Genomic DNA, 24,238 nt, shown 5'->3' with positions numbered 1-24,238 from the left:
TCTTTTCAGACAGGACCCTAGTATCCAGTTCAGACTAGCCTTGAACTCACTATTTAGGCCAGGATGGCCTCAAACTTGGAGCGGTCCTCCTGCCTGAGCCCTAAGTGCTGGGCTCACAGGTGCATACCACCACGCCCAGCTTGGCAAAGCTGTCTTTGAAAATTCAACTTTAGCTAAGAACTAGATCTGTTCACACACTGCAGTTACGAAGAAGAGTTCTGGTAGCATTAGAGCAGTGGCAGCTACTGTCCTAGAGACAGAACAACCCTGGTGAGACTTTGGTGCTGGCCAGGGAGGTGGGGACAATGAATGCATGACTTCTCAGGCATGTGGTTCCCACTAGAATGACTGCAGGGCTAAGGACCTGACGGAGCCTGAGGGTGCAGACCGCTGGCCACGCTGCTCCCACTGCAATCTGACCCTGCTGGGTGCCAGGGCTCTCCCCTGGCTGCCCTGGGGAGATCTTTCACCTCCTCCAGAAGTTGGACAGACATCTAGGTAGAATCACCTTTATTGGAGCATGACCTGTGTGGGGTTTGTAACCCCGCAGCCCCGTAGGTAGCTGGGGTAGGAGACAGAAAGTATCAAAAAGGATGAGTTGAGCTGACGAGGCCGTGGGCATTGGCTGGAAGCTGCTGGCAGGGTGGCGTGGGCTAGGGCCCTGGCAGGTTTGGACTGAGGTACAGCAGCGTTAATAATACTCTTGGAGCATTAATACTCTGGGAAAGGGTAGGCACTTGGGGGCCCTAGGGCACAAAGGCACTTGGAGTCAGGGAAGGCAGGGGCTGTGCTTGGAACTGGGAGGGTCAGGTCCGGGGTTTGGCAGGCACTTAGGGAGGCTGGGGCTGGGCCGACGCCCAGGAGGCTTTGGTAGTGGCAGGCACAGTCTGTGGGCCGGGTCTGCATTAAATACACAAGGGCTCCCTAGTGCTCGTCCCGGAGCTCTGTCGGCAGGAACTTGTACTGCTGCTGCCGGATCTGGGCCAGCTTCTTCCGCGCCTCCTCCAGCTCGCGTTCCTTCCGAAGCATCTCTTCTTGTGCAGCAATGATCTGGGGACAGAGGGCCACAACCCAGCTCAGAGAGCGTATGTGTTAGGGATGGAGGGCAGGGAGGACAGTGCGGGCCAGATGACTGCTCCCGGTGGTGTTCCTCAGAGTGGCTCACCTGGGCGATGCCCCCGACCATCTTCTCCTTTACCACCACTGTCTCATTCTCCTGGTCTTCAAATGCCGCAGCCTTCTGGGCCGCCTTCACTAGGTTATCAGAGGCCCGCTTCACCGCGTTTCCGGCAGCCTGTGCAGGGCAAGTGGCAGCAGAGCTCAGGTGCGGCCTGGCTGAGCCACTGCCTCAACTCCCTCCTAGAGATATCCACTTCAGGAGGATGGGTTAAAACAGTGAAATCCAGGGGCAGTGAGTCGGGTCAGGGTTCCTCACCTGAAGCCGCTTCATTGCCTCAGAGTCCTGGTCAGCCTTGACCTTGCAGGCCACAAGCAGCTGGGCTGTGGAGGCAGCTACCTGCTTGGCTGAGGAGATGAGCTTCTCCTGGCTGGCATGGCCCTGGACGGCTGCGTTGGCTGCCTCACACAGATTATTGGTGGCTGCAGCCACCATCCGGGCCTAAGGCACACAGGGTCACATTAACATACGCCTCTTGTCCTAGTCTCCCCACTACCCTCAGCCTTCTCAAGTCTGCCAATCTCAGAGATGGAGAGTTGTACACTCACAGCAGAAATGAGGCCCTGGGACCACTGCCCATCATCCAGTGCATTGGCCGGGATGGCGCCCACCTGTGGAGGAGGAAGGAGCTCACTTAGACCTGTGCTCTCTGCACTCTGAAGCCTTCCCCCTAAGGTGAGTGTAGAGCACCAAGCTGCTGCCCTGCTCCCAGGCCCAGTGCTGGAGCTCACCTTCCCTTGAGCCACCAGTTCCCTCTGGGCGGCTGACGCAGCTTTTACCAGTGCACTGGTGGCTGCTGCAATGGACTTGGCAGCTTCCAGTATCTGCTCCTCAAAGTTCAAGGACTCGTCGGCCTCCTTCAGTGAGAGATGGTGCAGATGCAGAGTCAGCAAGGAGAGCAGAGATACACCTTTCATTACGAAGGTGGTGGGGGAAGGGCAGGACCGACCTTGGGTTTGGCCCGGGGCTTCAGCTGCTCCAGCTTTTTGGCTGCAGCCTCAATGGCTGCTGCAGCTCCCAGGAGCTCATTCTCAGCAATGACTGTGGGGTCCTCTGGGTCCACCCATTCTGTTCCTAGGGATGGAGGGGGAAGGCAGGGGCTGAAGCAGAGGTGGGATACAGACACACTGGGGAGCTTGGTTAGTACCACACCCACGGGAACACCCACCCACGCATGGACACAGGCTAGCTCAGGCTGTCCCACCAGAAAGCAGCTCACGCCCCGGCAAGGCTTCCCCTTTCCTCCCGTCCTTGGTCACCCTCACCCTTCATGGCCTCGGCAGCCTGGATGAGCTCAGTAACTGAGCCAGCCACCCGCTTTGAGTGGCCCGTCAACTGCTGCTTCAGTTCTGGGTTTGGCTTCTGCAGAGTCTGGGCAACAAAAAGCACCAGATCTTAGGTTCTGCCCTGGCCCCTGAGGCAGGGCCGACTGCGCCCCAACCACTCTCCCAAGAGCTGCCCACCGAATGGCACCCAACAGCGCAGTGCGAAGAGTGTGCAGCGCTCGGTCCATGCACACTGCATGCTGTACACAGCACAGAGCAGGGCTGTCACTCACCGGCTGACAGGGAGCAGGGACGGTGAGAGGAGAAGGAAGAAGAGATGACCCAGGTGGATAAGGGGAGGTCAGGCAGAAGGGAAGAGTGGAGACAAGGAGAGAGGAAGAGGTGAGTGGGCGGTAGATGGTAAGAACGGCGGAGCCCAGAGAAAAGGAGACTTGGAAACATGAAAAGATTTGGGAAACACATTGCAAGGCAGGGAGGGGATTTGGGGAAACAATTACGAACTGAATCTCAGACTTCTGGGAAGAGAAGTGTGGAGTATTTTTTAAACCTAGGGCTTTTACTGAGCTACATCCACAGCCCTTTTAAATTGTTTTTGAGGTATATCACTAAACTGGCCAGACTGAATTCAAATTTGTGATCCTCCTGCCTCAGCCTCCTAGAGTGCTAGGATTACAGGTGTGTGCCCCTGCACCCAGCAGGACTGTGCAGGAGAGCAGGAGCAAACAGCGTTCTCCTTACCACTTACCAACAGCACGTGATCCAGCAGTTCCAGGTAGCCATTGGCACACTCCCGGCCGAAGTGCAGGGCTCGAAGCCGTACTTCAGGGGCCACTTCGGGGTGATATGCTGCTTCCTGTCCCCAGGGTAACACAGTACACTTCAGGATCCCGCAGAGGTCCAGATCTCCTGAATCCTTAGGGTTCCCTTCCCGCGTGTTCTGACCCAAGCTGTGTCACCACCAGCAGCCCTACCTTGCAGGCTCGGAGCATATCTGCGATAGCGCGGCGACTCAAATTGGCTGTGGCAATGACATCTTCCTGGCGACAGGAATTGCCAGCAGCAACGGCCTTGGCTGTCGCCATGGTAATCCCCTTGGTCATTCGGATGAAGTCTTCTGGGGTAGAAGTCTTGGCAGGTGGCTCTGGGGAACAGAAAACCTGTCGGACAGAACAAGAAAACAGACTTTGTAGTGACTGAGACTGTAAGGTAATCAGTGCTCTATCCTTGTATGATGTGGTTGCTCATCCATGTCTCCTTTCAACAAACTGCCAGAGAACGTATTATAGGTCAAGACTTTTTTTTTTGAGACAGTTAAAGCTGGCCTTCAACTTTAGGTAGCCCAGGTTGGCCTCAACTCATAGAGATCCTCCTGCCTCAGCCTCCTGAGTGCATGTACCACCACACCTGGCCTGTTCTCTCAGATGGTCCTATATCATAATTAGGAGAATAACAAAAGGCAGCTGACCATCATTTCTGACCGAAGTATTGTAGAGGGTATGTTTCAAATTAAAGTTGCAGCAGCAGCTCTTGGAGGAACATTGTTCTTATCACATTTGAAGCCCTGGGTTCTATTCCCAGGACTGAAAAAGGGAAAAAAAAAAAAAAAAAAAAAAAGAGTTATACCTTTTGGGTGGGCTTTCATTCCTAAAACACATATGTAACCCTTTAAGGTGTGTGTGACCAAAGGGGAACAACAAATGAGTAGGACATGGTGCCATATACCTGTTATCTCAGCACTTTGGAGGCTGAGGCAAGAGGAGCACGTAGAGTTTGAGGCCAGCCTCAACTACCCAGTTTAAGATCAGCTTGAACTACTGTGCAACTGTGTCTCAAAATAAACAAACAAAAAACCAAACCAAAATGGAAGTGGACCAAGGAGGAGTATCGTAAGAGATAAACTATGAACAGCAGAGTATTTTAGGTAAATGGCAAGATGTCAAATGGAAGGGATTGAGGAATGTTCTAGAACACAAGAATGGTACTGAAAAGGTTGGTGGGTGGAGTCTTCAATGCCAGAGTATACAAAATTGTATACTCTTCTGTTTCTTACTTCTTGAGATGAAGTCTCACCATGTAGCCCAGGCTGACTTGTGATTCTCCTGGCTCAGTCTTCTGACTGCTGGGATCACAGGCATGTGCCATCATGCCCAACCTGGAATCTTCCATAATATGTAAAATTCCTAACAAGATTCTGATGTTCATGCCAATCAGTCATCAAATGTTAGTAAGAAGGAGGTGGCAGATTCTGTGTGAGGCGCTAGACAGAGATACAGTGGGAAACGAGGCAGACAAGGCCCTTGTTCTCAGGAAGCTTCCTGTCTAGTTTTCATACAAGAAACAGGTGAGTACACAGGGAAACACAGAGTGTGGCTGTGCTGTAAGACAAAGGAGTGCCATGACGAGGAGCACAGAGGCGGCTCCATAGCCGTGACCACGCTCACCTCATGTGTGAGGCCCTGGGTTCAGCTCCCAGCACCGCACATGTTAGATAGGCAGGCGGTGAGGGGAAGGCTGAGGAGGTGAGGTTACAGCCAAACAACCAGAAGTGGCCAGATGCTCAAGAAAGCAACGGTAAATGCCAGCCTGCAGTGGGCAGGGCCTGACGTGTTCTCTGACAGTCCAGTGGGATCAGAACATAGAAAGAAAAGCAGGTGACACTGGAGAGTGGGAGGGACTAGTGGGCGTAAAGCAGTCCAGTGCCACAATCTTTTACATACACAGAAAATTGCTATCATTGTTGTTGCTCTGCAGTGCTGGGTGTTCAGTCCAGGACCTCATGCACGGTAGCCAGGCTCTCCACACTGAGCTATATCCCCGCCCCAATTGGTGTTTTTATTTTGTTTATTTTATTTATTTATTTTTTTTGGTACTGGGGATCAACTCATGGCCTTGCCATGTGCTGAGCTAAATCCCCAGCCTCTTTTTTTTTTGAGGCAGGGTCTCACTATGCAGTTCAGGCTGGCCGTAAGCTCACTCTGTAGCCAAACTGGTATCAAACTTGCAACGATCTTGTCTCAGCCTCCCGATTGTTGGGATTATAGCAGTGTGCCACCAAGCCCGGCTCTTTAAAAGATAATTCTGAGGACTGGGTGTGGTTATACGTGCTTGTAATCCCAGCACTTGGGAGGTGAGGTAAGAGGGTCCCTGGGAGTGAGAGGAGTGGAGAATGAGAGGAAGCGAGACCTCTGAGATGTCAGGGCTGGGTTTCTGGCTTTAGGAGCCCCGTCACTCAGAAGTTTAAGTTACTGACATAAGGCAGGCTAGGGAAGGGTCAGGTTTTAGAGGCAGAAAATGATGAGTTCCAATTTGGACATCACCACAAAGAGGTGAAGACAATGTCAGAAAGATGATTTTAGAATAAGAGGAGTATGAGAAGGGAGGGTGGCAGAGACTGAGAGCAGGGAGACCAAGCAGAAAACTGGCACAGCAGGCAAAGTGAGGGAGAGCTAGGGAAGTCTGCACAAGGCTGTGCACAGTAGGGCAGATGGGGAGGGAACGGAATGGAGAGTCACCTGTGGGGTGCATGCCTGTAACCCCAGCATGCTGGGAGGCTGAAGCAGGAGGATCTCAAGTTCTAGCCCACCTTAGGGAGCTTACTTAGTGAGACCCTGTCTCAAAAAATCGCTGGGGATGTAGTTCAGCACTTGATGGATTCAATTCCAAGTACTGGGGAGAAAAAAAAGGAAAGGCGAAGGGGAGCAGAGGCTTGGGATGCCAGCACGTGGTGGGTGACAATGAGGTCAAAGAAGATTAAAGTAAAACCTTCACAATGGAGGGGCTGCTGAGCTGGGCACGGAGGTGCACGCCTGTAATGCCAGCACTCGCGAGGCTGAGGCAGTGGGAGGCTGAGGTAGGAGGGCTGCCACGAGTTCGAGGTCAGCCTGAACTGGCTAGTGAGACTGTCTCAACAACAGAAAGCAAAAAAAAAAAAAACCCACCAAAAACAACTGGGGTTGCTGTGACCACCACTCACAGAAGTGATGCATCCTACAGAACTGGACAGAGGCGCAGCTTCTTGGTGATAACAGCCAACAGACAATGGAGAGAAACTCAGAACTGACATCAACTTCTTAGAGAATGACAATGAAAGTGTAAACTCAGGGCTGGCCATGGTGACACATGCCTGTAATCCCAGCACTCAGTAGGCTGAGGCAGGAGGACTGCTGCCAAGTTCACAGCCAGCCTGGGCTCCAAAGTGAGTTTAAGGCCAACCTGAACTGCACAGCAAAACCCTGACACAAAGACACTCACATGCATGTGCACACGCACGCATGCACGCACGTGCACACACACACACACACACACACACACACAATCATCTAAGACTGGAGAAAGGATGCACAATTCTGGAATAGCTATTACATTGAACAAGTTGGAGGTGATTCAGTGGCTTAGGGTTAGGGTTGGTGACTCAAAAAAGGACTGGGAATGTAAAAGGCCCCCTCCCCCCAGCAAAACAAAACAAAACAAAAGCCAAAGGCAGATGAAATTTCAAAGACAGGCTTATGAACCAAGTCAAACGCTATGGAGCTATGGAAGTGCTTGAAGATGAAAGCTAAGCAAAGGCTTAGCTGAATGTGGCAGCCAAGAGGTCTTTGGGGATGGGACAACTTGTGAGGATAAAGCAGAGTTCTCTTGGCTAAGGAGCTAAAAGGTGAGGGAGAGAAGGAAGTGCAAGTCACATGAAAGGTTTGGCAGTGACAGAGAAGTGTGTGACCGTTGTGAATGCATATGAGGGACACTCACAATCCCATGTTGCTCCCCGACTCTAGTCCATGGTGCCCCAGCCTTGTGCTCACCGCCAGCTCCTGCCGGATGTGTTCTGTGGTTGCCTCCAGGGCTCGTGTGCCTTTGGTGGCCTCGTCCTCCACTGCTTTCACTGTCTTAAGCAGTGACGTCACATTTGTCACCATCACCTGAAGGTATCAGGGAAGTGGGGAGAGGACTGTGTTGAGGAGCAGGAGGAAGGACACTTGCCGGCCCCTTCCTGCTGCTCGTCACTCCTTCTCACCTTGGCAGAGTTCTTGAGCTGCCACACTGCAGGGTCATCCCCAACTTTGCCGGCTGCAGCCTTCGTTGCACTGATGAGGTCGCCCAGGGCCTTGGCTACATCCTTCACTGCATTGATCAGCACCACCTGTGGGAGGGAAGCGACTCTGGTCTATGGGAGGCAAAGGGGAAGCGGAAGCGGTTCTGGCCGGAAATAGGAATGTCAGGTAGATACCTGTGTCTCAGGGTCCTCAGCTCCCAGGCTGGCCGCACCAAGCTTGACCACATCAGCAAGGCGGGTGATGGTGGCCACAGAGGACTGGGCAGCCTGTGCCAACTTCTCCTGGCTCCCAGCCGCATTCTGCACCAGTACCTTGGTGTCCTCCACGAGCACCTTTGCGGTCTTCAGAATGCCCTCCCTGTGGGAAGCTTGCCCTAGTCAGCTTTCCTCGGGCTCCCTACCCACTCCAGCTGGCTAAGCTTCCCAATCCGGATTCTCCCCAGTGAGCTATTGATCTCCTGCCTTTTCTGACCCCTTCCCACTCCTGGTCTGCTGCCAGCTGGCCAGTTCTTCTCACCGGTGGTCAGCAAAGGTTTCAGCACCCTCGCGGTTGAGTGTGCCAGCAGTAGCAAACATAATGGTGGTGTCAAGGTCAGCAATGATGCCGGACACAGCACTGGCTGCTGTGATGCAGGCCTGGGTACCACGATTCCCAGCCTGGAGCGCAGCCAGGACATGGGAGACCTGGGGCAGGGAGAAGGGCATGGTGCCATGTCAGAAGGAAAGATTACCCATGCCTGGGAAAAGGGACAGGGAAGGAGCCTGGGGAAGCTGGAGAAGGGTGGGAAAGTCTCCCGGTTGTGAAGCCAGTCCCACAGCCCACAGGGAAGAGAACAGTCACCTTCTCAGAGACTCTCCGGGCACACTCTATGAGCTCCTTCTTGGTATAGGCGTCACTGGGGCTACACTGCAGGGCGCCTGCCTTGGTCACCAAGGCAGCACATCCATGGCCCAGCTCCTGTACTCGGTGCTTGATGTGGGCACCTATCTGTAAATGCAGATGGGTTTTGAAAGGAGCACACGGGGCCCTTCCACTGTGCCTGGAGAAGTCACTAAGGACTAATGGGACTATGAGAAAAGTTCCCGGGGCTGGGGATTTAGTTTAGCGGCATAAGCGCCTGCCTTGCAAAGCAGGCAGTCGTGAGTTCAATCCCTGGTACCAATAAAAACGAAAAAAAAAAAAAAAGTTCCCAGCACACAGACCTTTCTGGTTTCCTATCTTTGAAGCAGGAGGTCACCTCCTACACATGGAAAATAATAGCACACAGACCAGCTGGTGAGGACTGTGGTAAGCACAGTGTGGAGGAGGGAGAAACGCACTTGATGCTTGAGGATTTGAATCAGAGGCCCCGGATTACAACTTGGCCACAGGGACTGTGAAGGCTTTGGTGGTTGGGAGTTAGGTGTGACTGGCTAAGGTCCAAGTGCTTGCTTTCTTGGAAAGCCAGGGGCTTAGAGAAGGATGACTTTCATGAATCTGCAACACAGAAGAACTAAGAAGGGAAGAGAGGGGATATACACGAGCATACAGTACAGAAAAAGCCACAGGCCCAGACAAGGTTAAGAAGCCAGAGAGGCAGAATCGAGACGTCTCTCAGTCCTAAGTGGTCTCCTTTAACCCTGTGACTGAAACCTGGGAACCTCTGTCCCTCCAGAGACCCCAGATCTCTTTAGGGGAGCAACCCGAGTTTGGGTTCTCCTTTCTGCGGCAGAGTGTAGGGGGTGGGGAGGGACAGACCTGAGGCTGACAGGATGGGAAGGGGGCATGCCCCCGGGATTTCCTGTGAGGGGAGGCGAAGGTCAGAGCTGCCCCCATATTTACCTCTTCATTTTCAGCAGCCACAGCTGCAGGCTTGGCCTGGGAGGCCAGTCGGCCATAGTCACTGGTCAGCTGATTGGCCAGAGGGCCCAACTCCTCAGGGCTGGTATTTGACTTGGTTACCTAGCGGTAATAGAAGAAATGAAGCTCTGTCCACATCCAGCTCTTCCAAGGCAGCTCCCCTGGAATCTCCCAACTCACCATCTCCTGTACAGTGACTGCAATGGCCTTGGCTGTCCGCACCATGGTTGTCTGGTAATCCACGAAGGAACCTTCTGGTTCACCCATGGGTCCTTCATCCAGCTGAGAGGGAGGACAGAGGAAGGGAAGACTGTCAGGGTCTCTGCTACTGTGCTCGAGGCCCTGGGCTTGAGCAGTCTCTGAGTCCACAGGCACCCCAAGACCTAACCTGGTTGATGCCCTGGGTGATGGAGTCCACCATGCCACCAACGACCCCTGCAGCACTGGCTGCCTCATTCAGGGTTGTTGTTAGGTCTTCCACGGCCTCTGTCATCATCTGCACAGCCTCCTCCAGGGCTTCCTGGGTATGAGCTGCTTGCTGTGGGCAAGTGAGTCAGTGGAAGGGAGCCCCATGGGTTCCACTTCTCCACTCTCGCTGGTAGCAGCCTACCCCCTCACTACCTTGGGGTTACCACCAGCTTCCTTGGCGGTATACAGCAACTGCAGGGCAGACTCTGCCAGCGTTTTAGTTTGGTCCAGAAGTGCCATCTGCTGCGGATGGCTCAAGGTCTTGGAGGCAGCACCCACTGCAGCCAGGGTGAGTGGCTCAAAGTACTGGGCCATCTGGGACACCTGAGGCAAAGGGTTGAATCAGGTTTAGGTACTGTGTCTCTCACCCTTCCCTCTGGACTCTGTGCTTCTTTCCAGGTACCTTGTGTCCCAGCTGGGAGGCTTCAGCCCGGGCAGCACTGGCCAGTGGTTCAATGAGATGTGAGATCTCCTGCACTGCAGTGAGCATCTGAGTGTGCAAGGCCTGGAGAGGAAGTAGACACAGCCCTGACTGTGACTGCAGTTGGACCCTCTTGACAAAAGCACATGGTGTACCACAGAGCTGCGCTCCCAGACCCCACTCTTACCTTACAGAGCACCTCCTAACCCTGCAGGCACATTCCAGCCTTTTGCACCTCTATGAAGCTAGCTCCCGAGGTCCCCGTCTCCTCTAAGTGTGACATCTGCCTTCCCACACACAACTTTCTCCTACCTCTTGAGAGATTCCCTCACGGGGAGCGAGCTGCTGACTGACTGCAGCCAGGGAAGCTTGGTCTAGGTCCCGCAGACAGCTGTTCAGAGCTGCGATGGCTGTCTCACACTCCAGCTGCCCTGGGGCCTTGTCCCTGCAGAAGAATCACAGGTTCCATACCAAGAATATCCCTACAGACGAGGCCAGCCTACCACTTCCCTGTGTCCTGTAATGTTACCCCACGAGACAGCACCAAGTTTGCCCACTCTACTCGGCCACAGTGTCTCCAGCCCACCAGTACCTCATGCTCGTAATAAGCTTCTTGATGGAGTCTGAGACGGTCCGGGAGTGGCCGGCCAAGACTGACCAGCGTGGCGGGTCCCGGGGGTTGACTGCCAGGGCCCGGGCTGTCTGGATGAGTCCCCCAGCACTCTCCAACATGGTCTTGGCAGAGATTACAATGGGCTCCATGGCGGCTCGGCCCTGGGGAGAGGGGTACAGTAAGTTAAGTCTCATAACGCTCCAGAGGTAGGGTGATGTGCAGGTTGCCATGCTGCCTCACCTCAGGGCTGATCTGGGCAGGAACGCTGGAGAACTCAGGGTTGGATGCAAAGGCACTGAGGTTGTCCACAGCCTCCAGCAGCGGAGCTGTTGCTGCTCGACACTGGGCCCGGTTCTCCTCTGTGAAGGCCCCATCTAATGCCTGCAAGTCACAGGAAGCCCTAAGGACCCAGCCCACAGGCATGGGAGGTGAAGCCCAGATCTCCCTTCAGGGCTTAGAGCACTGGGAAGGCTGGCAGTGGTCAGTCCGGGCAGGAGAGGGCATAGGCTCGGGTAGAGGGCATCTGACAGAAGGCCTTGGAGAATGAGAGGGGTGCTTGTGGCAGAGGAAATGGGACAGGTCAGGGTGACGATGGGAGTCCAAATGCTAGGAACCTTGATGGTCTTGACAAGATTGGCGGTGCTATTGGCCACTTCCTTGGCGGACTGTACAAACTGGCGCTTGGCAGTAGGATTGGTGGTGCGGGCAGAAGCCAGGCGGCAGCTGTTACACAGTGCAGAGGTGTGTTTGGCGACAATGGTGGCTGCAGAGAGCACCTATGAAGACAGACATGGAAGACTCAGGATGAAGGCGAGGAAGAGTATACGCACCCCTGGAGGAACCCTTGTAAGGTTGGAGGATGAAGTATGATACCCGTGGAAGTCTAAATAGGGAAAGACAGTCCCTTGCAAAGTCAAGACTTGGGAAACAGGTGCCTAAAAATGAACTGGGTCTAGGGAGTGGGAAGTAAGAGAGATACCAACGGAGAAAAACCAAAACAGGGCAAGTGGGAGAACAAGCCAAAGCACCTATAGCATTAACAGAAGAAAATGAAAAACCTGGAAGGAAATGATATGCAAACAGAGCTTTGTGTGCAAGTTTAGAGATGGGTTCTTGCCCTCTCCTCCCCACATGTACTTTATTTCCCTCCTTCCCCTTGGGGTCCGGTCTATCTTTTTCCCACACCTGCCCACGGTACCCGCTCCCTTCTGTTACCTGTGCCTGTGTACAGCCAGGCTCCCCCAAACTCTGACATGCCATCTGGATTGCCTGGTTTGCACGGGCAAACTGTGTGGGTTCCACCAGCCCTTGCTGTCCTGCTTGGCTGTTGGGGTCAGAGACGCCAACCAGATATGCTGCCTGAGAGAGAAAACAGAGAAAACAGAGTGTGGTGAGGAGTACAGATTATGGATGGCAAGGGAAGGGTGAGGACAAGTCGGGTAAGTTCAGAGACTGGGTCTTACTTTCATGGGTTCTATGTTACTAGAAGTATAAAAATAAACTATCATTGTACTGTAAAAAGACCAAAAAATTCTTGTTAAATTTGTTTGAACATTGCAGAAGATTAAAAAAAAAGATTAAAAGAGCTAAAGAGGTATGTGTATATCATTGGGGGAAAAGTATAACTTATTGCAAGTAGAAGAAAAATGTTTGAAATAGTTAAGATGACTTTAAAATTATACAAAAGATGAAATAAAGGGTCTGGGATATAGCTCAGTGGCACAGTGCTTGCCTGGCAAGGCACAAGGTTCTGAGTTCAATTCTTGGTACAACAAAAAAAAGTCCGAAAGACACACAGATAAAGGCATAATTCTAAAGCTCAGCTACTTAGGATACTAAGGCAGAAAGATCACTTGGGCCCAGGCCAGCCTGGGCAACCTCAGAAGATTCTGTTCAAAAACTAAAAACAACATGGCTCTAGAACTAAAGGCTGCTAAGTTAACTGACACCAGTAACGCTTCAGAGACTGGGAAAGCAGAAGAGGTAGGTACAGCAGCTGCCAATGAGCTCTAAGACTGAAGACCATCACGGTATTTGACTCATTCTTCAAGTAACACATGGTAGCTTTGCTGTTTCCTCTTTATGCTTTTCCAGAAATAAGGAAAAAAAAAAAAAAAAACAAAAAAAACCAAAGACTTTAATAAGAAGCCGAGGCACACAGAAGAGGGTGTCCAGTGTGACAGGCGAGGTGACGGAGAGCAGCAGAGTGACAGTAGGCTTTCAGGCGAACAGTCTGCACTGACGTCAGAGCACTTTGCCTTTTTTTTTTAGAACTGGGAATCAAACTCATGACCTTGCGCTTGCCAGGAGTACTTCTGCTTGAAGTTAATCTTGTATTAAAGCAAACATTCTGAAGTTATTAGGTAGGTTTACACTTGATAAATGTAGAAGACAGAGGGAAGAGGAACCTTCAGTAACAAAACTTTATGTCATTTTAATAAAAAAGGCCTTGGGATTGGACAGTGTTAGCATAACCAAAATACTGAAGTTAGGGTTATGGTGATTGCTGGTGTTCAACAACTGCTCACAAGTATGTGCAGCTCAAGAGGGAGAAAAGTCCAGGGTCCAGAGTGTTGGCTTTGCAGACAGTAACTTCTGATTTATCCACATGTGATTCAGGCAGAGAGGGCATGGGGAAGGGACATCCAGGGGCTACTCTGGGGACCAAGCTCAGGGAACTAACCTGTGCAGCTGCCTCGGTGAAGCCACAGAGAGCCTTGGAGGCTGTGGCAATGGCCTCTCCAAATTCCGGCAGGTTTCCATTCTTGGCATTTTGGGAGATGCCAGTCATGGCCTCACCCAGTACCTGAGGAACAGGAAGTATCAGAAGGTTCAGATAACGTCCTTCAAGTACTAGGGCATCATGTGGTTAGTTCCACCTTTCTGTTTGTTTTTGAGGCAGGGTCTCACTTTGTAGTGCAGGCTGGTCTTGAGCTCACTGTGTAGCGTAGGCTGGCCTCAAACTCACTGCAATCCTCCTGCCTCAGCCTCTCAAACGCTGGGGTTTCAGGCGTGGGCTACCACGCCTGACTGGTCGTTTCCATGTTCCTGCCTGGGCTTCCAGCTACACTTACTTTTGAATTCTCCATGACACTGTCCAGGCAGCCAAAGTAGGACATATCATTGATGGGTTGCACTGGATTCTCTAGGAGTTCCCGAACCGTCTGTGTAGTGGGAGGGAGACATGAGATCAAGACACCTTCCTCAGCTGAACCCCAAATACCCTCTGAACTCAGCCCCGGCTGGCCTGCGAAGGGCCCACCTCCAATTCCCTCAGGGCATTGTCACACTCCTTCTGGCCAGGTGCCTGCTGGGTACACATGGTGATGAGCTGGTTGATGCTGTCTGTCACTGCCCTGGGGGGAACAAAAAGGCAAAGGAGTGGACCATCACTCCTGGGTCCTGTGTACATGGGACATCCCCGGCTAGTCTCCTTTTCCTCGCCACTTACTCTCACAAAATACTTGTTCCCCAGTTCACTTCCCAAGTTCCAGGACTGGGCTTCCCATCTTCCACTTACCTGGCTGCTGCAGCCAGCTGACTCTTGAGGTTGGGGGCAGCAGGGTCTGTGGACAGGGCCTTGGCAGCCAGGAGAAGTTTGCTTGAAGACATGGAGATGCCCTTCAAGTTGGATACAACCTGGGCCCGGTCCTCCTGGCTCTGTTGAAAGTGAGAAAGTCATACATACACTGTCCTATTCTTTCTTCTGTATCTCTATAAAAACACTCTTCTTTCCCAGACACTCAAGTATTGCCCAAGAATGGACAAGGAAGGAGCCAGGAGCGTGTCCAGACTCTGTGGTCACCCAGGTGCCATTTAGCCCCTAAAGGGATCATGCACCCAGACGCGCTGCTTCTTCATACCGGGGCCTGCCCTGCCATCTCCACACCAGCTTCCAGGAAGGTGCTGAAGTCCTGTCCAAATCGGCCTGAGGCCCGAGCCAGGTCCTGAGGGGTTCCCCGGGAGGCCTGCACCAGCTCTGTGGCTGCTTGGTTCAGCCCAGCAGCAGCTTCATTCAGGCGGCTCTGAGCTTCTTGAAATGTCCCAGTGCTGGGAGGGAGCTGTGGGAGAATGAGGCAAGAAGTGGGAAAGGGGGGACAGGAGGGATGCCTAATTTGGGAGTAATGGGGGGACAGATCTGAGAAGTCTTGGAGTAGGAGGGGAGGCTCTGCGTTTTGACTGTTCTGTCCCCCCGTGCCCTGGTCCTCCTACCGAGTCGCTCAGGAGGCGCTTGCTGGCATCTCCCACAACTCTCAAGGCGTTGTCCACATCTCGCTGGCCAGGCAGGCAGCTGACACAGCGGTTCAGTGCCTGGGTCACTGCTTTGGCCACCTGAAGTAAAAAGGAGATGGGGCTGACAAAGTGGGAACAATCTGTAAGACCTCTTCCTTCTTGGAACACAAGAGATACCCAGCTCCAGCCTCCGAAAATGGAAGAGAAAAGGAGATTTAACAACTGAACAGGCTGAAGTTGGGGCCTCAAGGATAGTGGTCAAACTTTTTAAAACTTGGTACTTAGCTAGGTTTATTCCTTAATCCAACTGAGACACTGCCTCCAAGACTGAAAGAGAAGGGTGGATTGCAAAGACAATTTTTTTATGAGCAACTTAAGATGCACTTCTGTCAATGCAGGTGAAGCCCAGAAATATTTGCCCCAACTTGGCAGTGCAGGGGGTGGAGGGGTAAGGGTGGGTGGTAGTTAGGAAGGGACCTGCGGACAAGGAGGGAAGTGCCCCTTCCCAATACTTGACCTGGGCAAGCCGCTGCTGGCTCTCTGGGTCCCCGGGATGGCCAGCTGCCTTTTTTGCTTCCTCAATGAGGCTGCTGGCCTTGTCCAGTACATCACTGGCGGTGTCAAGCACAATGGCTTGCACTGCAGGATCTGAGGTCAGGGCAGCCACACCCCTAGCAGCCTGGGCCAGAGACCGCAGCCCACCTGCCACATCCCGAGCTGCAATACCTAGGGAAACAGGCAGGAAAGGGGAGGGAAGAGGCACCTTCACTGGCAAGCCTCGATCCTCCTGGTTTCTTCCCAGCCCCATCCTTCACCTAGCTCCCATTTCCCCATATCCTTAGCCCCTCACTCCCTGCTTGGCCCTGTGGCCACACACCTGCGTAATTCTCATTGCCCTGGGCGACCTCCCCCAGCAGCTGGGCGATGGCAGAGCTGACAGCTTTGGTGCTGTTGCCAAGGTCCTGAGTACACTTCTCCATCTATGGGTAAGTAGGTGGGAGGAACTCAGGTTCACAGAAGATAATGACAGAAAAAAGTACCTGGTAAGGCAGCTGCAGATAGCCAGGAGTTTAAATGAAGGTTTAGGGCAGCTCTGCAGCAGAGATGGGAAAGGAGATTCAGGATTTGTGTAAGGAGACCCTAATACTCACTGTCTCCCCGGGTAAGGGTTTAAGTTTGCCATCTCGAGCTGCTGCCTTCACTTCCTGCAGGTCTCTCTCTAGATTCTGTACCACACTCAGTGCAGAATCCATCTCCAAAGGCCCACACGCTTCCTGAGCCTATAATAGGAAGAAGGGGTTCTGGGTGTAGGAGGTATGGTATCTCACCAAAGCCTCACATTACGGAGCCATCCTGTTGAAGGTTATTCTATACAGGTTCCCTGTCATCCCACCATCTTCTCTCCTCTTCTGTAGCTTTGGCCAGCTTGCATACCTTCTGGGCAGCAGTACGGAGTTCAGCCAGTGCGGTGCCGAGGTTCTTAGCACACTGGCTCAGCTGCATGGCAGAAGCCTGGTCTTGAATTGTTGGGACTGAGGCTTTTGCAGCCGCCACCATCTTCCCACCTGGCTGTTGGGGATAAGGATGGCAGATGAGGTACACAAGACCCTCTCAGGGCTTGGGTACAGGGAACAGTGACAGTCAGGACATGGTGAGCACTGGGACATGGTATTAGCAGGCATTCAAATTGCAAAAAGCACAGCATCTTAGAAAGGTGCAGAGACTCTAGTCTGAGGGTAGGAGAGGGTGCCTTGCCTGCAGGAAGCTCTGGCTGGCAGCAATGAGGGCCAGCTGAGCACTAGGGCTGTCGGGCTGAGCCTGGCTTCCTCGGACACCTTGCACCAGCAGGGGAATCTGCTCTGCCACAGCCTGTAGATGGAAATGTTTTGATTACCACCTCTCCACCGGCTGGGGGAAAGGCTTTCTCTTCTTACTCCTCCCCCAAGCACAGACCTCCTAGAGGCTTACCTTACAGCTCTGCACAAGCAGAGGCTGGGGACCTGCAGAAGCCTTGGGGGTAGATGATGCATGCTGAGCTGCAGCGATGGTCTGTGTTGCTGAGGCTGCAGCCTGCTTGGCTGCATGCTGTGAGGACAGAGCAGTCAGGGCAAGCTCAAGCCCAAGCCCCTCCTGCTCTTTTCCCCTGGAGTACCTGCTCCTGCTCTGGTTCTTAACCTTACCTCCAGGCGCTGAACCAGCTTTTTCTTGATGGCATTCTGTGCAGCTGCATTGGTGGCCATGCGGAGCCCCTCAGCTGCCTCTCGAAGCCGCTGCTGCTGCTCCTCACTGTCGGGGTGGGCAGCTGCCCCCTGAGAAAGATGGCGAGACTCATCACCCCCCATCTCTGTGGACCCTAAATAAGCTTTTTTCTGGCCCCTCTGACTCAGCTTAAAATTCTCTTGTTTTCCTGAGTTTATTTCTTAATTACCCAGGTGCAAGGCAATCACGACAGAGAAAAACTGCCTCCAGAAATAGGCCAGTGGGATGCCCTGAGGCGAATGGATTCCCATTTTTAGGGTAAACTGTCCATTCTGCCTTGTTTTGTACCTTGTCCTACTTCCTAAAGAATGCCCAGAATGCTACAGGAGAGTAAGGTGAGCAGTGCTCCCTGGGAAAAGGATGATTCACTTTGAAAAAAGATCTCAGAATTCCCAAGCAGGGAACTGCATCCTCCTGCAAATCTCTTGCAATCTCTGGGACTTTCTTTCAATGGTCCTCTGTACCTGTCTCATTGTCTTACTGCCTGGTCTTTCTCCGTACTCCTAGCATGGAGATCCCTGGAACTGCAGATCTATTTGCCCTCACAGGAGACACCAGGAAGGAGGATGCTGAGCAGATGAGGGTGGAAATGTGGGGAAGAGCAGGAAGAGCAGACTTTGAACTTAAGGAAGAAAGAGTAAGGACACCTGCCACAGTGGCTGGGAAGCTCGGTCACTGCTCACTTGCAGCCAGGGGGGTTTGTTTGCTTCCCGAGTGTTCCCTTAACATTTTCTCTTTTTCTGGATGTCCCTATCAGGTGAGACCCTCCATCTAAACTTAGTTCCCTTTAGGAGACATCCTGGGGGTCTGTGCAGGTTTTGTACCTTGGCAGCCTCTACCATCTTGGCTGTGGCATCAGCCAGGATCTTAGCAGCACTCAATAGCTTGCGAGAGTTCTCCAGATCACTCTCCCCTTCTGCATCGGCCTTGATGGCATTGACCAGGTCTGAGGTGGCTTGGGCCAGGATGCGAGCCTGTCGCACCATCTCCCCTGACAGCACAGGAGACAATCAGGTGAGCAAGCCAGAGACTCTTGAGAGGGTGTCGGGGTGAAGGTAAGGGGGAGGGAAAGTGGTACAGATAAGGCAGAAGGGGCTTTCAGCAAGACTAAAAACTCTTATGTTCTCAAGTGATTTCTCTATTTTTTCCAGACTTTCTTAGAATCTGGAGAACAGATTTCCCATTGAGCCCTGATGAGAGGAAGGACAGTCTCCAAAGGGTATTTCAGCAAGAAATCTTGAGCAAAATGAGACTATGTGAAGGGTTTTAGGGTGAGAGGATGGAGTAGAGAAGGCTTAATCATGCCACTTTCCACATATTTTCATGTACATTCACTAAACAACGCAAGGGTGGCAGAACAGGGCTTTTGTTTATGTTTTGTAGACTGGGAAGTAGAGGTCGACAATGAGCTCCTGGCTGCACGGCTGGCAAGGCCACACCGTGCTGGGACTTAAGGGGCAGTGGCTAGGTCGGCATGGGAATACCCAGTGGGCCTGGGGAATTCACAGGGGATGCTGCCTTTCTTGGGGTTAGTGTCTTTACCGGCATCACCCATGGAGCTGAAGATGTTTTCAGTGACAGTAAGGATGGTGTCAGTGGCTTGATCATAGCGACCAGCAGGCCCAGCTCCTGTGGCGTGGGCTTTAACGTGCTGCAGCAGCTCGTTCAGGGCTTGGGTTACTGCTGTGGCTGCTGCTCCTACCCCTCGCAGCAGCTGCCCATCATCTGTGGCCGCCTGGGAGGCAGACACACAGCCTTCCACAGCTTTGGCCACCAGTCGTCCCGCTTCCACTAGCTGCTCTTGGCAAACAGGTGAGCTGATTGTAGGTGCCACAACCTGTGGATAAACTGAGTGTCAAGAGATGGAGGCAACGGCTGGTCCGATGGCAGTGGGTTATCAGAACTTATTAACATTAGTGTCACTAAAGTTGGTATACCACCCCCCCACTGCTAAATTTGACTGGCTTTAAAAAAAAAAAAAAAAAAGAGATGGAGGCAAGGGACAGAAGTGACAAGATGAAATGTTTATGGTCCTCACAGTAGTCACTGAGAGCCAAAAGGAGGAAATGAGAGGCTCGGGGTTACACGTAGTAGCATGAGTAGGAGGCATGGGCTACAGCAATCTTGGACTCACCTTGGTACAGGCCACCAGTTGGGAGGTAGACAGTGCACACTGTGTGGCTGCGGCAATAACTTGGGTTTGAAGCCCTGAGTCTTCTGTCCGCTGGGCCACACTCTTGGCCTTGAGGACTAGGGCAGCTGCAGCACTCGCCACTGCCTTGGCCAGTTGCATTAGGGTATCCTGTGAGCAGACAGTAGTTAGCATGACCTGAGATGGAGCCTGGGTTCCATGGATCTGTCTTGAGGCATGAGCTACTTCATTATTCCCATCAACACCAATCAGAGGATAGAGTATGCGGAAGCAACCAGAACCAACCCCAAGCCCCTGCCTTGAGCACTCAGCACAACAAAACCCCCACCAAGGAACAAACCCACACCAAGAGAAACAAAGCCTGCACCAAAGGGAGAAATGCCTGAGGCGGATACACTCGGACAGTGATGGGCAGGAGGGGTGGTACTAGTACAGTGGGACCTCTGGGGTCCCTCCCACCTCTAGCTTCTTTTCTCCATTTCTTCTCAATCTTGGTTTGCAAGTTGTCATCCTGGAGTCTCAAGAACATGTTTCTGTCCTACCTAATTTCACTTCCTCAACCCTGCTTTGGCCAGGCCTCCCCATCTCCCATCATGTTCTGCTCCCCCACGGGGCTGGGGGACAGAGTAGACACGAGTGTATGCGGCTCAGAGAGGACCAAGCTGGGAAGGCCCAGGCCAGAGGCCGTTACCGTAGGGGGATCGGGGGGAGATCGAACCCCAGCCCCTCTGGGTGCACATATCTGCATGGGAAATCCAGGATGAACAATCAGCTGAGGCAGCTGGGATGGGGTGGGGGAGAGGGGAAGTGGAGGGCCACCTTCCTTAGTGTGGTGAGAGGACTTGGCTGCGGATAGCCTCAAGCTGGGACAGGGGCGATATATACAGAAGGCAGGGCTAAGAATATTACCAACAAGGGCCAAGAGTAAACTAGTAGGTCAATTTTAGATTCAGGGGTTCTGAATTCTCACCCCCCCAAAAAAGAGACCAGAATCCCTGGAAACTGAGGTTCAGGTTGTTTTAGAGGGGTCAATTCACAGAAACAGAGAACTGGAGGCTGGATTCAGGACTAGAGGTTACCTCCTTGAAGTGGGGCTTTGAGGGCTGGGTAAGTCACCAACCTGGAAGTGGGGGTCAGTGTCACTTTCCCCAATTTGCTGCAACAGCTCCCCACTGGCCTGGCCCACGTTCCCAGCTGCTTGTAGCAGGTTCTGACGGGGCTGTGGAGAGTGAACACCTGTCAGAAGCTGCCCAGTTCTAATCACATGCCCACGGGTCTCAGAGGGCCCTGGGACACACTTCCATCCAGCAACATGAACTGCCCTTCCTTGGGCTCAAACCCTGTGTCCACCCTCACTCTTGCCCCATAGCCCCTGACCTCAGCACTGGCTGGCTGGGCACTGCGTAGCAGTTCTGACACTGCCCCTGCAAGGCCCTTTGCTGCCTGTAGCAGGGGGCGGCCATTGCCACCTTCATCCTCCAGCAGGGCAGCCAGCAGCTTCACCCCACGGGACATCTCCGTCAAGTTGGAGGAGATGGTGGTAACTGCGCAGCCCACTGCAGTGTAGTCTGTCTCTGCAGGGTCACCTGAGGACAGAAAGAGGAGGAGCATGAGACAGGACAGGTTAGGTGACAGACTAGGGAAGAAGCACCATCATACCCAGTTAGTCACACACACGTCTGGAGAGAGCTGCTCATGCACAGGATCTTCCATGAGTCAAGGCAGAGTCACACACGGAGCCGGTCACATGCATGCTTGCACACACTTGTTCCACCTCTCCCTCACATACACAGGTAGGCATCTCCTACCTGCTGTCAGGTTCACCACGGAGGCAGTACCAGCTGTGATGGCATCCACCTGGGAGTGGATCTCATGCTTTGATTCATCCATCTTGTTTTTACGCCACGCCTTAGAGGCCTATGAGGAGGAGGAAAATCTCAGAGTCTACTCTGGTTTGGTTAGCCCCTCTGTCTCTTGGAGTCCTAGCGCCAGGACCACTGGCCTCTCCTCCGCCCCATACTCACAGCATCCTGACCAAGAGGTGGCAGAGTGTCAAAGTCGTCCAGGGTGGCCTGGGCAGCCTGCACAGCCTGCATGCTAGAGTTGATGGTTCCAGTGAGGGCCTGCTGGGCTGAAGTCTAAAAAATAAGAGGAAAAATAAACAAGACTAGAATGGAACATTTAGGGAAGAGAGAAGGTAAAGGAGGACTGGACACTAGCAGAGGAACACAGATAGGAATGCAGGAAAAGACAGCCTAGCTCCTGGCGAGGCCCAGGAAAAGGTAGGAGCAGGGCATGGGCACCACAGTGGAAGTGAGGTTAGCCTTACCAAAGGTGGCATGTGTCCTCGGTGCATCTGGCCACTGGTAATCTGCTGCTGGGCAGGTGGCATGCTGCCCATCTGGAAATTCTCAGGACCAGAAGCGCCAGAGCGCATGATGGCAGGCAAAGCCACAGAGCCATGCTCCACTTTGCCCACCCGGTTATACTGTTGTTGAAGAACTGTCGACCTGGAGACAAGGAGGCCCATGGAGCACACAGAGGACTCCTCATTTCCGCCCCACTCCCTATGACCACCGTCTCTGAAGGCTCTGGGATCTGCGTTTGTGAGGTCTAATTACAGGTTCTGCAAACATTCCAGAGTCATGCCTTGCCTTCCCTGTCCCTGGGTTAAGCCCAACTCCCTTCCTACTTTTTGGGAGACACTGAGTCCTCCAGCATTGTTGACTCTTCATCTCCCTCCAGCCCAAAGTGATCCTTGCTCTTTTTCTGTAAGAAGAAAAAGGAAGAAGTGTTGGGAAAATTAAGGAAGAGGTAATCAGGAAAGACTGCCTCTTCTTTCAACAGTTAGCTGTTTCTAGAACACGGGTCCCTGTGTCTTGAGGACTGACTTGGTGGTTGGGGGTGTATGTGGCATGGACAGAAGGCTGGGCGACGGTAGCACTCACCTTCTTAAGGATAATATCGATGTAGCCAGCGATGAGTTGTGCAATCTGCTCCCCTTCAGTAGTCTGTACTGAATAGTAGCCATCCTGGTAATCTCCAAAATCCTAGGGTGACAAGGTAAAGACTCATGGGGAAGCTAGAACCTATCCAGGATGGAAAAGGGGCAGAAGGGGGCTCATAGTTGAACTGATAAGGATGCCTTCTCATGCCAACAGCCCTCTAGGAAGAAGCCCACCTTCTTCATCCTCCTGCTTTTGTTGTCGTTGTTGCTGTAGCTGAGACAGGGTCTCATCATGTAGTTTGGGCTGGCCTTGAACTAACTGCGTAGCCCAGGCTACCAATCCCCCTTCCTCTGTCTCCTGGGTGTGGGAATTACAGGCATGTGACACCATGCCTGGTTAATCTCTTGTCTTTGGATTGTTCCACTGTATATATGTGTGTAGTCTAGGTCTTTTGCCTGCCCTACAATGCCAGCCCTTTAAATTGTTTTTATAAATTTTGAGACTTTTAATCCTTCTGAGTCTACCTCCTAGAGTGCTGGAATTACAAGCATGCACTACCACACCTAGCCAACCTCCTGTTTCTTTACTTTCCTTCATGAAGGGAAACATTGTTTCTTAGGAATAGCCTTTCCACTACAGTTTCTGGCATTTCTGTTACTGTTTCAAGTACTCACTCTTCCTCTGGACTATAAAAGTGGGAGGACATAAAGATTTGTTATAAAATGACCATACTTGAAGGTTGGCAACAATATTCAAAATGGAAAAGTGTTTACTATAGTTTCTATTTACACTTCTTGGATACTTTGTTAAGTTGGCTTAAGTTGGCGTCAGTTTTCAACTGATAACCTGAAAATATAAAGCCACTGGGGAAAAACAGCTGTAAACAGTTGCTGATGAAAGACAGGAGGCTTGTTTTCTAAAATATCTGCTTAATGGTAACATAGTTTGGTTCTCCTGACTTTCTTTCAACTACTTTGCTATTCTAAGAATTTTTTTTTTTTTTTTTTTTTTTTTTTGTCTTTTTCGTTTTTATCGGTGCCGGGGATCAAACTCAAGACTGCCTGCTTGCAAGGCAGGTGCTTATGCCACTGAGCTAAATCCCCAACCCCTATTCTAAGAATTGAATCCAGGGCCTGCCTCTGGTAGGCAAGTGCTCTATCACTGAGTCACATCCCCAATCTCTGTTGACTGAAGACTTTCTCTTCTTTTTGGTTTTATGAGACAGGGTTTCACTTTGTAGTTCAGGCTGGTTTTGGACTCGAGACAATCCTACTGCCTCAGCTTCCTGAGTGCTGTTACTTAAAAGAGTATGTCTATCATCTGCTTCATTTAAGTCTCATTCACTCTCCAAACGTAAGTTTCTCTAACTAGCTAACCTCTGTCTTCGTGCAACAGTTCCAAAGTTCTCCTCTTTCCTGGAGCCATGCTCACTGCACCTACTCCAAGAGGGAGGGACAGATCTTGGTAGCTGTCCCTTCTGGAAGATCCTAAATCCCTTTCTCATTGGAGCCCCAACCTACCAGGGTGAAGCTCTTTGGAGAGGCAGCCCAGCGTTTGATGTTGGTGAGACTCCACTCCTGGATCACCTCCTTGGTCTTCTCATCCACACGCATCACACACTCCTTCGTGATTCCCAGAAGCCTGGGCACTAGCTTGTTCTTGCCTTTCATCTTTTCCTGTGAGGCAGAGGTGGGTAATATGTTACAGGCCATACACTGAATGCCTGGAGAACAGATCAGCTCCAAACCACAAAGGGATGTTGAGGTGCTCAGGAAGGCTCTAACAGGGCAG

At 52.2% G+C, this 24,238-nt stretch overlaps 1 protein-coding gene across 4 annotated transcripts in view; it reads right to left on the bottom strand.

Annotated features, from left to right (window-relative positions):
- Positions 1-495: 495 nt before the first annotated feature.
- The window catches only part of Tln1 (talin 1), a 34,467-nt gene continuing 10,724 nt past the window's right edge, over positions 496-24,238 (bottom strand). For 3 of the 4 annotated variants that reach the window (XM_013153306.3, XM_063225618.1, XM_063225612.1), the window contains exons 10-58: positions 23,968-24,123; positions 22,448-22,549; positions 22,192-22,268; positions 21,829-22,009; positions 21,524-21,637; positions 21,308-21,416; positions 20,877-21,085; positions 20,620-20,718; positions 20,191-20,241; positions 19,482-19,649; positions 18,890-19,184; positions 18,172-18,338; positions 17,269-17,397; positions 17,057-17,173; positions 16,844-16,957; positions 16,523-16,657; positions 16,240-16,368; positions 15,966-16,068; positions 15,606-15,814; positions 15,068-15,187; positions 14,719-14,916; positions 14,376-14,515; positions 14,118-14,211; positions 13,930-14,019; positions 13,539-13,661; positions 12,071-12,214; positions 11,470-11,631; positions 11,096-11,236; positions 10,835-11,016; positions 10,555-10,687; positions 10,225-10,326; positions 9,975-10,145; positions 9,742-9,891; positions 9,534-9,635; positions 9,336-9,455; positions 8,355-8,501; positions 8,031-8,197; positions 7,688-7,871; positions 7,475-7,600; positions 7,263-7,379; positions 3,435-3,620; positions 3,209-3,316; positions 2,443-2,548; positions 2,127-2,251; positions 1,909-2,034; positions 1,726-1,788; positions 1,436-1,618; positions 1,166-1,294; positions 496-1,050 (exon numbers count right to left, since the gene is read on the bottom strand). In XM_013153306.3, coding sequence (XP_013008760.1) covers positions 925-1,050; positions 1,166-1,294; positions 1,436-1,618; positions 1,726-1,788; positions 1,909-2,034; positions 2,127-2,251; positions 2,443-2,548; positions 3,209-3,316; positions 3,435-3,620; positions 7,263-7,379; positions 7,475-7,600; positions 7,688-7,871; positions 8,031-8,197; positions 8,355-8,501; positions 9,336-9,455; positions 9,534-9,635; positions 9,742-9,891; positions 9,975-10,145; positions 10,225-10,326; positions 10,555-10,687; positions 10,835-11,016; positions 11,096-11,236; positions 11,470-11,631; positions 12,071-12,214; positions 13,539-13,661; positions 13,930-14,019; positions 14,118-14,211; positions 14,376-14,515; positions 14,719-14,916; positions 15,068-15,187; positions 15,606-15,814; positions 15,966-16,068; positions 16,240-16,368; positions 16,523-16,657; positions 16,844-16,957; positions 17,057-17,173; positions 17,269-17,397; positions 18,172-18,338; positions 18,890-19,184; positions 19,482-19,649; positions 20,191-20,241; positions 20,620-20,718; positions 20,877-21,085; positions 21,308-21,416; positions 21,524-21,637; positions 21,829-22,009; positions 22,192-22,268; positions 22,448-22,549; positions 23,968-24,123 — 6,729 coding nt within the window. In that variant the 3' untranslated portion in view covers positions 496-924. The remainder of the gene's footprint in view (positions 1,051-1,165; positions 1,295-1,435; positions 1,619-1,725; positions 1,789-1,908; positions 2,035-2,126; positions 2,252-2,442; positions 2,549-3,208; positions 3,317-3,434; positions 3,621-7,262; positions 7,380-7,474; positions 7,601-7,687; positions 7,872-8,030; positions 8,198-8,354; positions 8,502-9,335; positions 9,456-9,533; positions 9,636-9,741; positions 9,892-9,974; positions 10,146-10,224; positions 10,327-10,554; positions 10,688-10,834; positions 11,017-11,095; positions 11,237-11,469; positions 11,632-12,070; positions 12,215-13,538; positions 13,662-13,929; positions 14,020-14,117; positions 14,212-14,375; positions 14,516-14,718; positions 14,917-15,067; positions 15,188-15,605; positions 15,815-15,965; positions 16,069-16,239; positions 16,369-16,522; positions 16,658-16,843; positions 16,958-17,056; positions 17,174-17,268; positions 17,398-18,171; positions 18,339-18,889; positions 19,185-19,481; positions 19,650-20,190; positions 20,242-20,619; positions 20,719-20,876; positions 21,086-21,307; positions 21,417-21,523; positions 21,638-21,828; positions 22,010-22,191; positions 22,269-22,447; positions 22,550-23,967; positions 24,124-24,238) is intronic. The other variant, XM_003470859.5, reaches the window with a different exon arrangement.

The sequence above is a fragment of the Cavia porcellus genome, unplaced genomic scaffold (genome assembly GCF_034190915.1).
Source record: "Cavia porcellus strain 051 isolate PalLab524CR breed Dunkin Hartley unplaced genomic scaffold, mCavPor4.1 scaffold_1, whole genome shotgun sequence".
In the NCBI taxonomy this organism is placed as follows: Eukaryota; Metazoa; Chordata; class Mammalia; order Rodentia; family Caviidae; genus Cavia; species Cavia porcellus.
This window is presented reverse-complemented; position numbering and strand designations above follow the sequence as displayed.